The sequence below is a fragment of the Pongo abelii genome, chromosome 1 (assembly GCF_028885655.2).
Source record: "Pongo abelii isolate AG06213 chromosome 1, NHGRI_mPonAbe1-v2.0_pri, whole genome shotgun sequence".
Taxonomy (NCBI): Eukaryota; Metazoa; Chordata; class Mammalia; order Primates; family Hominidae; genus Pongo; species Pongo abelii.
Window position 1 is genome coordinate 216,472,619 of NC_071985.2, and position 15,992 is coordinate 216,488,610.

Sequence of the window (15,992 nt, forward strand, 5' to 3'; positions counted from 1 at the left end):
TAAACACATAAGTCTTCTTCTAGATTGTTCCTCCCTGTGCCACCTAAAGCATCCAGGGTGTGTACTCACACCTCTCGTTGGGAACGGCTCACCTTCCATCCCACTCACCTCTGCCCTCTTTGCTTGGGTGTATGATGGGCCAAGCCCTGTGCTAGGCTCTGAAGAATGAAGATGGGAGAGGCCGGACCATGCCCTCAGGGGACTTATAACCCAAAGGAGGGCAGGTACCACATGGCAACACCACTCAGCAAAACGTGGCCCCAGCCCTACGGGGACTGAGAGACGAGAGCTATGCGCAGGAGAGTGGCAGTCCTCCTGAGGCGTAGGGACTAACAGATGGACACTCAGAACGTGCAGACCCCCTCAAGTCAGGGGCAAAACTAGACTCAAACCCAGGTCCTCTGCACGTGCACCCTTAGTCCAGGGCATTTGTCCAGACTCTGTGCCCCTCTTAATGATGGATGTGGCCAGGCGCGGTGGCTCACGCCTGTAATCCCAACACTTTGGGAGGCCGAGGTGGGTGGATCACCTGAGGTCAGGAGTTTGAGACCAGCCTGGCCAACATGGTGAAGCCCCAACTCTACTAAAAATACAAAAATTAGCCGGGCATGGTGGCGGGCACCTGTAATCCCAGCTATTCCGGAGGCTGAGGCAGGAGAATCACTTGAACCAAGGAGACAGAGGTTGCAATAAGCTGAGATCACGCCACTACACTCTAGCCTGGGTAACAGAGAGAGCCTCCTCCTCAAAAAAAAAAAAAAAAAAAAAAAAGTGATGGATGCAGAGAGGGGACAGCAGGCCATGACCAAGAAGTGTCCAGTCTCACATCATCCCAGGACAGGCTGCGGAGTTTGGAAGGGGGCAGGACAAGAACCAGAGTGACCTTGGGGTGTCTTCATTGAGCTCCTCTCCCAGCACTGGCCACAGGCTGCCGAGTCCTTCCCCAATCTCCTGCCAGAGCCCAAGACCAGTAGTCTTTGCCCATAGCCCCTGAAGTCTGTGGCCCAGGTCAGAGAGACGCTGCCCGGCAGCCTCTACAGATTCACACTCACGGCCTTGGCCAGCTCAGGGCTCTCAGCAGTGGACCACAGTGCTGATTGTCTGGACCAGTAGTTCTCAAAGTGTGGTACTAGGACCGGCAGAATCAACAGTTCCTGGAAGCAAGTTAGAAATGCAGATTCTCGGGCCCCATGCCAGATCTCCTGAATCGGATGCTCTGAGATGGGGCCCTGCAGTCTGTTTTGACAAGACCTCCAGGTGCCGCCGCCCCAGCCACCGCTGCTGCGCTTTGACAGCCGCTGGCCTATACCTGTCATTCAACCCTGGCCACTGTTTCCATCTTCAGCTGCCCCAGCACCCTCAGCCTCTGCCATGCCAGCCAGCCTCTCCAGAGACTGGATCCACAAATCTACAGCCTTCAAAGAACAACACCCTATAGATTTAAACAGCACCCCTGATGATTCTGATGCCCGCCATAGTTGAGAACTCCTGGAACCCAAGAGCACCAGGCCCCCAAAATAGCAGCTATGCCTTTGAGACAGGCTTACACCTATGTCTTAGTCACAAATCCCACGAGAATCCCACCTAAGTCCCTCTGAGCCCTCTTGGGCCTCCAGACCAGTGGCTGGATTTAGCAAAGCCGCCAGCCCTAGGCACCTTCCTCCCTTAGTCCCCTGTCCTTCCTGCCACCTCTCCTTAAGCCAACAACAAAACACCATGGACAGGGTGGCTTCAAAACAAATTCATCTTCTCACAGTTCTGGAGGCTGGAAGTCCGAGATCAGGGTGGCGGCATGGTCGGGTTCTGGTGACGGCTTTCTTCCTGGCCTGCAAATGGCCACCTTGTCACTGCGTCCTCACACGGTCTTTCCTCAGTCCATGGAGAGAGATCTCTATCTACCTATCTCTCCCTCTCTTGCTGCTCCTCCTCCTCCTCCTCCTCCTCTCTCATCTTTCTTCTCCTATTTGATTAGAAGCCTGCCTTTGGCCAGGGTGGCTCACGCCGTAATCCCAGCACTTTGGGAAGCTGAGGTGGGTGGATCACCTGAGGTCAGGAGTTCGAGACCATCCTGGACAACATGGCGAAACCTCGTTTCTACTAAAAATACAAAAATTAGCTGGGTGTGGTGGCGTGCACCTGTAATCCCAGCTACTCAGAAGGCTGAGGTAGGAGAACCGCATGAACCCGGGAGGCAGAGGTTGCAATGAGCTGAGATTGCGCCACTGTACTCCAGCCTGGGAGACAGTGAGACTCCATCTCAAAAAAAGAAAAAGAAGCCTGCCCTTATGACCTCATCTAACCTTAATTACCTCCTAAAAGCTCTGTCTCCAAATACCATGACACTGAGGGTGAAGGCTTCAGCATGCTAATTTGGGGAGAGACAAACATTCAGTACACAGCAGCCAGATCACACCAATTTGTTCTCCCACTCTGAAATACTTTCGGAATTCTTGAATTTCGGAATTCAAGAATTCCCAAAGTATTTCCTTTGCAGTGGAAAACCACTTTTGAACCCCAAGAAATGACTCAGAAGGTGGGGGATGTCAGGCGGCAAGAAAGCTGTGGCAGGAAGGAAGGGATCTTTGTAACAAGAGACACCCTACCTCTGCCCTGTTAGGACCCAGGCTCTGGGCTCCATCCCTGTGAGGACTCAGCACTTTACTCAGCAACCCTGGGCAGGGAGACAGGGTTCAAGGCCCAGCTCTGCTGGTGGAGCAAATTCATTCCTGCCTGGGCCTCCATCTTCCACCTTCACAGGATCCTGTGGCTCCCAAAACTGGCCGCCCATCACAGGCACTGGGAAGCTTGTTAAGAATTCAGATCCCCAGGCCCCACCCTCGAACATTCAGACTCAGGCGGTGCAAGACTGGCCCAAGAGATTTCATGTTCAACACATGTCCTCTTCACAGCCAGGTGACTGCAATGCAGCCGGCTCCTTTGGGGTCTCCCAGATCAGATTACCTGGGGGGGCCCTTGCAGCCTTGCCCCTCCAGAAGTCTTCTTTTTTGAAAAAAGAGCCAGGCGCGGTGGCTCACACCTGTAATCCCAGCACTTTGGGAGGCCAAGGCGGGCGGATCACCTGAGATTGGGAGTTCAAAACCAGCCTGACCAACATGGAGAAACCCCGTCTCTACTAAAAACACAAAATTAGCCAGCTGTGGTGGTGCATGCCTGTAATCCCAGCTGCTCAGAAGGCTGAGGCAGGAGAAACACTTGAACCCGGGAGGCAGAGGTTGCAGTGAGCTGAGATCATGCCATTGCACTCCAGCCTGGGCAACAAGAGTGAAACTCCGTCTCACACAAAAAAAAAAAAAAAAGAAAAGAAAAAAGAAGAGACAGGGTCTTGCTCTGTTGCTCAGGCTGGAGTGCAGTGGCACAATCATAGCTCATCGCAGTCTCAACCTCCTAGGCTTAAGCAACTCTCCCACCTCAGTCTCCTAAGTAGTTGGGACCACAGGCGTGCACCGGCATGCCCAGATAATTTTTTAATTTATGTAAAGACAAGATCTCACTGTTGTCCAGGCTGGTCTCAAACTCCTGGGCTCAAGTGATTCTTGGACTTTGACCTCCCAAAGTGCTGGAAGCAGGAGTCTCCTCTTGAAGCCCCCCATCCCACCTACCGCAGGGCTCCCCCTAACCCTCTCTCATCTCTCCCCACAGCGCGGCCCCAGCTGGGGCCCAAACCTTCAGCCTGAAGCATTCGGAAGGCGTGTGGGTGGAGGTGGTGCGTGATGGGGAGGCTGAGGAGGTGGCAACCAATGGCAAGCAGCGCTGGCTTCTCTCGCCCAGCACCACCCTGCGGGTCACCATGAGCCAGGCGAGCACCGAGGCCAGCAGTGACAAGGTACCACGGCGGGAAGTCCAGCCTCCACGGGCCTGGGGCCATGCCGGGATAGAGGCAGGGTGGACCAGCCCTGTCCCATAGAAACTGCACGTGGGCCATGTGTCATTTTCAGTTCTGCAGTAACCACATTGAAAAGGCAAAAAGAAGCCAGGCGCAGTGGCTCAAGCCTGTAATCCCAGCACTTTGGGAGGCTGAGACGGGTGGATCACAAGGTCAGGAGATCGAGACCATCCTGGCTAACATGGTGAAACCCCGTCTCTACTAAAAATACAAAAACTTAGCCGGGTGTGGTGGCGGGCGCCTGTAGTCCCAGCTACTCGGGAGGCTGAGACAGGAGAATGGCGTGAACCTGGGAGGCGGAGCTTGCAGTGAGCCGAGATCGCACCACTGCACTCCAGCCTGGGCAACAGAGCAAGACTGCGTCTCAAAAAAAAAAAAAGAAAGAAAAGGGAAAAAGAAACAGGTGAAATTAATTGTCTTAATATATATTACTTAACCCCATCTATCAAAATATTATCATTTTGACATGCCATCAATGTAAAAAATATTAACAAAATTGTTTGTTTGTTTTTTGTTTGTTTGAGACAGAATCTCCCTCTGCCACCCAGGCTGGAGTGCAGTGACGCGATCTCAGCTCACTGCAAGCTCCACCTCCCAGGTTCACACCATTCTCCTGCCTCAGCCTCCAGAGTAGCTGGGACTACAGACGCCCGCCCTACACCTAGCTAATTTTTTTGTTTGTTTGTATTTTTAGTAGAGACGGGGTTTCACCGTGTTAGCCAGGATGCTGTCGATCTCCTGACCTTGTGATCCGCCCCCCTTGGCCTCCCAAAGTGCTGGGATTACAGGCATGAGCCACCACACCCAGCCTATTTGTTTGTTTTTAAGAGACAGGATCTCACTCTGATGCCCAGGCTGGAGTGCAGTGGTGCGATCATAACTCACTGCAACCTCAAGCTACTGGGCTTAAGCAGTCCTCCTGCCCCAGCCTCCCGAGTAGCTGGGACTCCAGGCACCTGCCATCATGCCTAGATAATTTTTTTTTTTTTTTTTAGAGACAGGTCTTACTATATTGCCCAGGCTGGTAGTTTATATTCTTTTTCCATACCAAATTTAAAATTAGTGTGAGTTTTACACCTTATAACACATCTCCGTTCAGAATAGCCGCATTTCCAGTGCTCGGTAGCCATGTGGATGTTGTGGGGTTAGACCGTGGAATGATGGCTTCGTAAAGGATGAAAATTATAGACAGCTGAGTCATAGAAAGTTTAGAGGCTCAGAACCATAGAATCATTGGAGCTTACAAGTCACAAGTGTCCTTGGTCTATCTGTAAAATAGGGTGCTGAATGTCCATGGGTGATTTGCCCAAGTGGTGAGGCAGAGAGCAGAGCTCTCTCCTTGCTGGTTCTGTAATTATGAACTTTTCCATGTGCCCCATCACAGTGATGGCACTGAACATGGTCCAAAGAAAATAGCCTCAGCTCTGTCCCCTCAGTGGGCACTAGACGTGCAGCATGGCAGATATGGGAGACCCCAGGCAGCAGAAAGCACACAGTGGCACGGGAAGGCAGACAGCATCCTAACTGCACTCTCAGCCAGCAGGAGAGGAGTCCACAGTCTAGTTCAGTTACCTGAGGGAAACCGCCCACCAACCCAGGAGTGCTTCCTGGAGGAGAGGGTTCTGATGCTTGGAGAAGGTTGGCTTGACAAGCTGTGAGGGACAGCAGTTGCTTCAGGTTTTCCTGCTTGTGATCTGTGATCTCTGCTCTCTTTTCTCTCTACCCCAATGTGCCCCCTCCCCACCAAGGTCACTGTCAACTACTATGACGAGGAAGGGAGCATTCCCATCGACCAGGCGGGGCTCTTCCTCACGGCCATTGGTGAGTTGGCATGGTTGCCGTCTCAGTGCCTTCATCACCCAGGGCCTGGCACTGTTGTCCTTCTCTGGGGCACTTAGGCTGTTCTCAGTTCGGTTGACCTGGCACTTGGAGCTTCTTCTGAATGGCACAGGCCTGGGGAGGGATGTCACATGCGCCCCACCCCGGTCCTTCCATACTGGGGTGGGGGCTTATCTGCAGGAAGAGGCATTCCCTGATCCATCAGCAATTCCCCCCCAGTGTCAAGGTCCCCTTCCCAGGCTCTGTGGGCCGTAAAAGAGAAAAAGGCAAGTGTTCCCCCCTGCCTCTCCCCTGCAGCCTGGAGAAGAGTGTCCCTCTCATGGCGAGGGGAATGGCCACAGTCTATAAAACTAGCAGCTGTTCTCGACAATCCCAGCTGCCCCCTGGTTCTCCCCAGATTCAGCCCTGAGGGTGCAGAGATGCAGCCTCCAGGTCCTTAACTCACCCAGTCCAAGTCCTTCATTTGATCCACAGGATGGTGAGGCCCAGAGAGGTTAGGGAATTTATTCAACATCACACAGCAACTGGGCAGCAAGTTGAGTCCAGAACCCAGGATTATCCCTGTCTCAGGTTCTCTCCATTGCATCACACTGCCCTGCGCTGGGTGCCAGGCCTGCATGCCAGGGAGGTGGAGCCTAGCCTGGCTTTACAGGACCCTGGGCTGTGATCATCTGAATTTTCCATCACTTCACCCCCTGAAACTGAGGCATTACTTTTATGGTATTTTGTTTCATTTTTTTAATCACAGAATGTTAAAGCCAAGAGGACATTTCAGAGGGTCATTTTGTTCATCCAGCCTTGGTTTAACATTGACAGAGTTGCCGCATGGCAGAGGAAGGGAACTACCAGTTATTGAGAGTCCACTGCATGCTGAGTGCTTTAAAAATAATGATGCGGCCTGCTTATTGCAGGCCTACTCTGTGTCTAGAGCTGCGCTGGGCACTTTGATGAGGAGGAGGAGGGGGAGAATGGTAAACACCTGATATTAATTGAGCACCTATGGTGTGCCAGGCTCCAGTACTCAATGTTTTACTGTCACGATTTCAATCTCTTCTTCCAACTATTCCGAGGATGGGCATTATTATTATCATCCTCATTTTATAGATGAGAAAATCAAGGCTCAGAAAAGGTAAAACAAATACTTGCCTGCAGCCACATCTCCAGAAAATGGTTGGTGAGATGCCAATCATTCCAGTTATCCCACATTCTCGGGGGGGGGTCTCAGAATCTCCCCAAGATACAACCAACTCCCAAGCCAGCCCCTTCCTCTCTAGCCCTGTGCTCTCAGCTGCTTAAACAGGCTTAGCAGCAGGGCCCTTCTCATTCTTGGCTAATTCCCAAATGGGCTTGGTTGCTGGTCCCCCTGTCCCTCTTTCTGCCCCAAGGAGGTACCCAGCCCTGGGGTAGGGAACCTCAGGATGACCTTGGTGAGGGTGGCAGATGATCAACAAAGACTCCTGGGTTGTACTGAGCCCTGGCACGTGTGTGAACCTCGCATGCACACAGCATCCAGGCAGTCTCAGATGACAGTCCCTGAGGAAACCTAATCCCACTGAGACAGGGACACCTGAGGACGGGGGCAGGAAGGGCAGGGGCCTGACACCTGTCAAATGAGGATGATCCCAGAAGGCTGACTGCACCATTAACAAGACTTCCACCAAAGCAAGACAGACATAGGATAGATGGCAAAATAAGGGTCTATAAGGAGGCAGGACTGGACTTTTCCACCTCACTAGGAGATGACAAAGCTGTGCTTAGAGGAAGCCCGCTCAGAGTTGGCGGCATGGCTGAGTCCCAAAAGATGCCACATGTGCCCATGACAAGTGACTGAGTTCATTCTTCCGAGGTCTGTTAATAATTATTTATTTAACTGCCACAAGTTCCAGATATTTAGATTCCATGGGCCAATCAAATGTCCCCTCCCCCCACCCCCCAAACAATGAGAACACTAACAACTTTGATGCTTGGCCAAAAAAAGAAAAAAAAATACATTAATAAAACAATCTGTGGCCAGGCGCGGTGTCTCACGCCTGTAATCCCAACACTTTGGGAGGCCAAGGTGGGCAGATCACGAGGTCAGGAGTTTGAGACCAGCCTGGCCAACGTGGCGAAACCACACCTCTACTAAAAATACAAAAATTAACTGGGCGTGGTGGCACACACCTGTAGTCCCAGCTACTCAGGAGGCTGAGAATTGCTTGAACCCAAGAGGTGGAGGTTGCCGTGAGCCAAGATGGTGCCACTGCACTCCAGCCTGGGCAACAGAGCGAGATTCTGTCTCAAAAAAAAAAAAAAAAAAAAAATTGCTATCAACTATCACCATCATTTTAACTCTGAAAAAATAGGCAAGGCAAAATCTCAGAATAAAAGACAGTCATGGCCGGGCACGGTGGCTCATGCCTGTAATCCCAGCACTTTGGGAGGCCGAGGCGGGCGGATCACCTGAGGTCAGGAGTTCAAGACCAGCCTGGCCAACATGGTGAAACCCTGTCTCTACTAAAAATATAAAAACTAGCCAGGCATGGTTGTGGACGCCTCTATTCCCAGCTACTCGGGAGGCTGAGGCAGGAGAATTGCTTGAACCCAGGAGACAGAGGTTGCAGTGAGCTGACACAGTGCCACTGCACTCCAGCCTCGGCGACAGAGTGAGACTCTGTCTCAAAAACAACACAAAACAAAACAAAACAAAAAACAGAATAAAAGACAGTCATTCAATTGCAAAAAGAAAGCTTTATGAGAAACTAACCCCACTGAACTTCTGTTTCCTGTTCCAACAGAGACCCTGGTGAAAATCTGGTTTCCCTTGGGGACCACTGTTCTCTCTGTCCCTTCTAGGTCTTCTCTTTTCTCGAGCATCTGCCCCAGGAGCCCTTGAGCCCCTCATCCTGAGTAATCAATCACTCAGGGGCAGCGCCTCAGAGGCAAGCCCCCCCCCCCGCAATATCTCGAGATGCTGGGACTGTGCCCTGGGCACAAAAATGTATCTGAATCTCTCTCACCCTGGTCCTATCCTGAGTCCACATTGAGCAGAAAGAGCCTTGGCTTCAGAGTAGACAGAACTAAGCCTAAGATCTTTCTCTGCCCCCTCCAGCCAGCTTGTGACCTTGGACAAGTCACATCATCCCCCTGAGTCTTGGCTTCCTCATCTATAAAATGCGCTTCACAGAGCAGCCTTGCATGGCGTTTACAAGGATTCAGTGGGATGCTGTGTGCGAAGGGCCTGGCACAGAGTGGGTGCTTAGTCAATGCTCCATCTGCTTTTCTCCCTTGCTCTTGAGGTGGCCACATTTTCTCTCTGCCTGGGTGAAGTTAAAGAAACGTATGGTCTCTCCGTCTTCCTCCTGGGATTTGGGAACAAATTCATGATTCCTTTGGCCAAATCAGGCTCTGGGTCTTTGTCCCAATCCTGCCAAGGACTTGCTGTGTGACCTTAACAAGTAGCCACCCCCACTAGGACTCACTTTTTACAAACTATAAAATGAGGGGTTTGAGCTAATTAATCCCTAAGGACCTTCAAGACCCTGGTTAGGGTTGATTTGCAAAGACTTCCTTTTTTTGGGAGGGACTGGGGAGAGCGAGAGGTGAGGTGTGGGGAGGGAGGAAGAATCCCACCATAATTGAGGTCCTGGCAGTGGAAGGAGTACACATACTCGGGCCTCAAAACATTTTAACATCAACTTAAGGGGCTTGACCCTATGCCTTCTCCCCAGAGGCTGGGATACTTGCCCTGATTGGCTGTGGGGGAGGGTGTCCTTCCTTCTCGTAACATCTCAAGCTGCTTAGTAAGGCAAGAAGGCCAGGCACCCTGCCACTCTCTGGTGACCCTCCAAAATGCTTGTGCCTCTCGGTCACAGCTGAGGCCTCAGTGTCTTCATTCTCAGGGCAGACTGCCTTGAACCCAATCCTAGTGACATTTCCCGTCAATCTGCCCCACACCCAGGAGCCACCTGACGCCTTGGGGCTATTCTGGGGAACTGAGATGGGATCCAGAGCCTCTGGGAAATGTCGTCTGGAGCCTGGAGGTCCTGAAGCAGAGGCCTTTTCCCTCCTCCCCCTCGGGAAGGCAGAGCCATCCCAAGAGGCAATGCTCTGGGCAGGTCACACCAGCCCTGTTCTCTGCCCCTACCCGCAGCATCCCACTGGAATCTAGTTAAATCAGACACTGGGGGAAGCCTTGCAGGGGCGAAGTCCCATGGACATGACTACGGGGTGGGGGGTCTCTGAGGGTGAAGGGGCCAGAAGGTCATTTCAGTGGATTATGGGGACAGGTCATGGGTCACCAGAGATGAGTTATGAAGCCCTGTGAGAGGCTGGGAGGACGATAAGGGAGCCACACTGTAAAATGCCCACATTTCATAACAGGAAGGTAACGAAACCTGACTGAATTCAGTAAATCAGGAAATCGCAATAAGCGTGAGTATTTAGTATTAGGGAGGTTGCCTCAGGCAGCTGAGAAGAAGGGCTGGACAAGGAACTGCTGTATTTCTTTAGAAACAGTGTGTTACTATTTTATTTGATTTTGTTTGCACTATGTCCAAATACTACATGAATAAAATGTTTACATTTAAGAATTCATAATGAAATAAAGCAGTACAGACTGCACCATAATTTCTCTCCTAGCCCATGGCCCCACTGCTTTAATGGACCCGCCACAAGGAGTCCCAATGTAATGTCACCTTACAGCCTAGAGACGAAGGCTGCAGGGCTGCCAAGGTGGGGAAATGGGCACTTCCTCTGGGAATGACCTTCAAGGGAGCAAGTCTTGTGTCTTTGACTTTGGGCTGGGCTTTTGGAAACAGCTTGCAGGGAAGTCAGCCTGGGTTCATTGCAGGGAACAGCAGAGAGCAGGCAGCTGGAGTCCGAGGCCCTGCTGAGAGCCTGGCTCTGCGCTCTGGGAACTCTGGTGGTCACTTTCCTGCTGGGGGCCTGGGTTTCCTCATCTGTATCGTTAGGGTGTGGGGGTGGTCTTGCCTCCCCTGGAGTGGCCGAGAGAACACGCCATGGAAAACGCTGTGTAGCTGCAGAGCAGGATGCCCGCAGGGGAGAAATTTTTACCTTGAAAAGGACAGAGTAGCTCCCTAAAGAGGCTGGACCTGCAGCTCCTTCCTAGGGAGAAGTTTCAGGAAGCCAGCTCCCTTAAAGGCAGCATTCACTGGGCATGACCAGCTGGAAAGTTCACAAAGGTCCAGGAGCCAAAACCAGTATTATTCCTGCCCCTGCACCCCAGGCTCTTTAACAGCCCCTGGTGGTACCGCCTTCCCTTCTTTCCCCTGGGGTCCTTATCCTGCACCGGCCTCCCAGATTACCAGCCCGATTTGCTGACAAGTGGCTTCTCTGAACCCGGGTTTGCTGCCCTGTGAAACGGGAGCAATGCTATTCATCTCATGGGACTGTGGATGCCTTGAGAGCAGGTGCTGTGCCTCCATTGCCCATTGCCTAGTACAGTTCCCGGAGCACAGTAGCTCCTCAGCAGTGAAATGTGGAGTGAATGTGATCGGAGGGAGGAGGTTACAAATTATGCCTTACAGCACCTAACTCACCGCAGGACTGCAGAGGCTGGGACACAGAGGGCTGCCTCTCTCAAGGGCCAGGCGCCCTTGCAGCCTCCTTCTAGACCGCAAAAGTCACACGCAGGCCTAGGGTATGCAGGCTATAGGCAAAGGGAGGACCTGAATGTGATCTCTGGACTCAATTGGGCTGGGTTGGCCCAGAGAAGGGTGACATCAGTGCACTTCGTGTGCCAGGACCCTCCTTTCCATGCCCTCCAGGCAGAGGGTGTGCCTGCCAAGGGGACTAACCAGGAATGCATTCATTACCACCCAGCGCCCACCAGGTCCAAGTCATGCTCAGCGTGAGATGAGCCCACTCGGGCAGCTCTGGGGACCTGGAACCGGCACATGTCATGTGTGTGACACTCCCAACACCTTCCCAACCATATCCCTACTCGACCCCGTCCGTCTCCAACTCAAGGCAATTTCGCCTCCCAAGGGATATTTGACAATATCCGGAGACATGTTTGGCTGTCACGACTGGGAGGGATGTTACTGGCATCTGGTAGGTAGAAGCCAGGTGTGCTGTTAAACATCCTACAATGCACAGGCTGCCCCCACACAAAGAATTATTTGGCTCAAAAATGTCAGTAATGCCTTCCATTGCAGCTAATGCATCTGCTGTAACCAGGAAGGGCCCCATGTTACAGGTGAGGAAACTGGGGCTCAGAGAGGTCCTCTAACCTGCCCAAAGTCACACAGCTTATAAGCAGAGAACCAGGGTCTAAACCCCACCTTGTCTGATACTAAACCTTTTCACTTCCCTACAGTCTCCACCAAGCCTGTCCCCATGGCAGGCCTAGGGATGCTGAAGGTCCCTTTACCAAGAGAAGGGATAAGTGGGGGCCTGGCCCTGGATCCTCCATCTGGACTCACAGGTGCCCTCAGACCAAGAGGGGCTAGAGACAGCTTCCCACCCACAGTAAAACCCTCAGTCCTTGAAGGTGGGATCTAGACCACTGGAAGTTCTGGGAGAGAAAGAGACACACACAGGTGCACGTGTGCACACCTATGCGCACACCCGGGTAGACTGAGGCAGTTCGGGAATGCTATGCCTGTTAAGTTTTCAGAATATGAACTATGAATCAGACCAACCGCACTGTGTACCCCAGTTCTGCTAGCATCCCTATGTGATCTTGGGCATGCGACTTCACCTCTGAACTGAGGCATCCAGATCTGTGCAGCGAGGATCGTTCCCCAACCCCCAGCCAGAACAATGAAGTGGTGGGAGGGCCCAGACCTCTCCGATGGCAGCTCTTGCAGCCGTAAGCTACGAAGTCCACACAGTGTCTGCTGACAGTCTCCAGTGGGTAGTGGGATGTTGAGGCAGGGGGTTGCATAAGATGACGTCAGCGAGGTCCTCCCTTTCCCATGACCAAATGTATGGCTGAGATGCACCCAAATCCCACAGGTCTTCTTCTTGCCCCTGCCCCGCCCTGCCTGGCAAGCTCAGCAACTCACCCATGTCTCTTCTCCCCAGAGATCTCCCTGGATGTGGACGCAGACCGGGATGGCGTGGTAGAGAAGAACAACCCAAAGAAGGTACCTAGCTATCAGGGCAGGCACCATCCTGAACCCGGGGCTTCCGAGGGCACAGCCCCAGATCCCGCAGGCAGCCATGGTTCTCCCACCAAGCAGGCAATTCCCATTTCACAGCTCAGGAGACCGAGGCCCAACACAGCCTTCCAGACATACAGCATACCAATGACGGAACCCACAGAGGAGCTCAGGCATCTCCTAGAGACGGCAACAGAGCAGGCTCCTGAGTCTCAGTTTCTCCATCCCATGATGGGGACGCCCAGTTCATGGAACTGTTGGAAAGGATAAATGTGCCCGCTACAGAGGAAGCGCTGTGAAGGCATTTGCTCTTATTATTTTGCCTGTTCTTTTAAGACTAGGGAGGTGGGGGAGACAGACCCTCAGGACAGAGGGTCGCATTCATCATTCTCAGTTCCAGGCGCGGTATTATCTCTGCTGGTGCATGCACAGCCCCTCTCCTCTTTCTATTTATTCTTTCATTCATTCACCATTCATTGATTTGTTCCCTTGTTCATTTACTTATTTTCTTTTATTTTGCATTCCCCACTCCCATTCTGCTCCCCCACAGAGGACCATTTTGCTGGGTTTAATATGTCTCTTTCTGCTCTGGTGACTCTCAGGAGGCATGTGGTGTGGTTGGTGTGCATGTATTTTTAATTTGTGCAGACAGCATGGTGTTCTCCATCTCATTCTGTTTTGTACTTTTCCCTCAACCTAGTTTTTAGGCTCCATCAGTCTTGCTCTGTGTACATTCAGGCTGTTGCTTCTAACTGCTTTGCATTTTCTGCCCTTCTGTATCATCTCAATTTTTGCCATGTGCATATGTGACTTTTATAATAACACTCTGAAGCCTAGGGTAAAGTATACATAGAGGGGTACTTACGAAGTAAAATAAACACAGCCTGATGAGAAGCCTGGGTCCTAACAGCCTGCTCCCCTGACTCTCTGCAGGTCAGGAGAGGGTTCTCAGCCATGTGGGGGAGTCCCTTCTCCTAGGATTGCAAGCAAGGCTTGCCTGAGACCAGGGCCAGCCCTGCACGCTCATTCTCTGAGTCTATGGCCAAGCCATATGAGAATGAACTCCACAGAGCCCTCTGAGGCCCAGCAGCCCCAGGGCGACAGCTTCCAACCTCCCCCAAGGGGCTGTGCAGTCTTGGCAAAGTCACACAATCCCCATGAGCCTGAACTTGGACAGAATTTTTAAATCTGGGCCGGTGAAGTTTTCACATTTTCTTCACTCATCCCATAAATATTTGCTGAGCATCTTTTACATCCCAGGAGTGGGTCAGGCCCAGGGGATGCAGAAAGAACAAGAGAAACACAGCCCTGGCCTTAAGGAGCCCATGGTCCACATTAAATATGGAGTGTTGTGGATGGCTGTGTCATCACAGTTGTCCTAAGTCCTCCCAAAAAGGATGTGTACAGTGCCAGGTGTGGACCCGGGGAAGCTGCTCTGTCCTAGAGAATCACAAAGGCCTCCAGGAAGAAGAGACAGTTATGCCGTAACCAAGGAGGGGTAGAGTGGGCCGGGTGGAAAGGGGCAGGACAGGAGCAGAGGGACTGGCATAGGCAAAGGCCTGGGAGCTTGAGTCTTTTGGGAGCAGACAGGCGCCGGGATGGGTGGGGCAGAGTGAGCGAGGGGCAAGGTGGAGGAGATGAGATAGAGAGGAAGGCAAGTTTCACCAGGCCTTCCAAGCCACAGTGAGGAATCAGGGCTTCATGCTAACTCAACCGGGAGCCTCTGACCTGGCTTAAAGCAGGGAAGCAACACAATCTGGCCCGAGTTTGTTCTAGTAGTGCTCTGGCTGCAGTGTAGAAAGTGGAGCACCGTGCAGGTCCTATTTGGAGCACTAGGAGTGTGTCTGGAAACAGCTGGGTGTCATCCATCCAGGCGTCTCCTCCTGAGCTCCCCTAGGGACCTCGGGACCCATGGTAGAATGTCTGTCTGCTCATTTCTCTGGCCAGCCTCCACCTCCCTGCCTCCACCCACGCCAGACATCAGCTGCACCAGACAGGAGGCCCTTCCTGTCTCTGTGCCTCTGTTGAACTTGCCTTTGATGCCAACATTCGTCCTCTGTGGACATCAGTCTTGAGATTCACATTTGCCAGGTCACAGCTGCCCCAGTGGGTGGCGGCTACTCTTTACCGTCATCCTGGGGCTATCTCTCCAGTGTCCCATGGGGTCTATACAAGCATAGAGAAGAGGGCACTGACCTTTCTTCCTGCCACTGTAGGCATCCTGGACCTGGGGCCCCGAGGGCCAGGGGGCCATCCTGCTGGTGAACTGTGACCGAGAGACACCCTGGTTGCCCAAGGAGGACTGCCGTGATGAGAAGGTCTACAGCAAGGAAGGTGCCAGCAGACCCTGCACTTGGGGGTAGGATGGGAGGAGTGAAAAGATTCATGCCCAGTCCTGGGCTGGGCTGAGGGTGAGGCAGGTGTGGACTCAGGCCTCCTGGGGATGGTGGACACAAATACCCACTCTTGCTTAAAGCTGAAGGCAAAACCATAGGAAATAGACAAGGGCCAGGCGTGGTGGCTCACACCTGTAATCCCAGCATTTTCGGAGGCCAAGGTGGGTGGATCATGAGGTCAGGAGTTCAAGACCAGCCTAACCAATATGGTGAAACTCCATCTCTACTAAAAATACAAAAATTGGCTGAGTGTGGTGGCATGCACCTGTAATCCCAGCTACTCAGGAGGCTGAGGCAGGAGAATCGCTTGAACCCAGGAGGCGGAGGTTGCAGTGAGCCAAGATCATGCCACTGCACTCCAGCCTGGGCAACAGAGCAAGACTCTGTCTCAAAAAAAAAAAAAAAAAAAAAGAAGAAGGATAAAAAGAAAATAGACCAGAAGGAGATTCCCAAAAGGTTAATGGTCTCCAGTGTTGGAAATGACAACTGGTTTTCATTCTGTTTTATGCTTTGCTTTGTTTTTTTCTTTTTTTTTTTTTGAGACAAGGCCTTGTTCTGTTGCCCAGGCTGGAGTGCAGTGGCATGATCATAGCTCACTACAGCCTCAACCCCCTGGGTTCAAGCCATCCTCCTGCCTCAGCCTCCTGAGTAGCCAGAATTACAGGCACATGCCACCATGCATGGCTAATTTTTTTTATTTTTGTAAAGATGGGGTCTTGCTATGTTGCCCAGGCTGGCGTTTGTCTC

At 52.2% G+C, this 15,992-nt stretch overlaps 1 protein-coding gene across 2 annotated transcripts in view; it reads left to right on the forward strand.

Annotated features, from left to right (window-relative positions):
- Positions 1-15,992, forward strand: part of PADI2 (peptidyl arginine deiminase 2) — a 51,232-nt gene that overhangs the window by 10,733 nt on the left and 24,507 nt on the right. For both annotated transcript variants that reach the window (XM_002811408.5, XM_054556164.1), the window contains exons 2-5: positions 3,661-3,844; positions 5,653-5,725; positions 12,773-12,834; positions 15,066-15,183. In XM_002811408.5, coding sequence (XP_002811454.3) covers positions 3,661-3,844; positions 5,653-5,725; positions 12,773-12,834; positions 15,066-15,183 — 437 coding nt within the window. The remainder of the gene's footprint in view (positions 1-3,660; positions 3,845-5,652; positions 5,726-12,772; positions 12,835-15,065; positions 15,184-15,992) is intronic.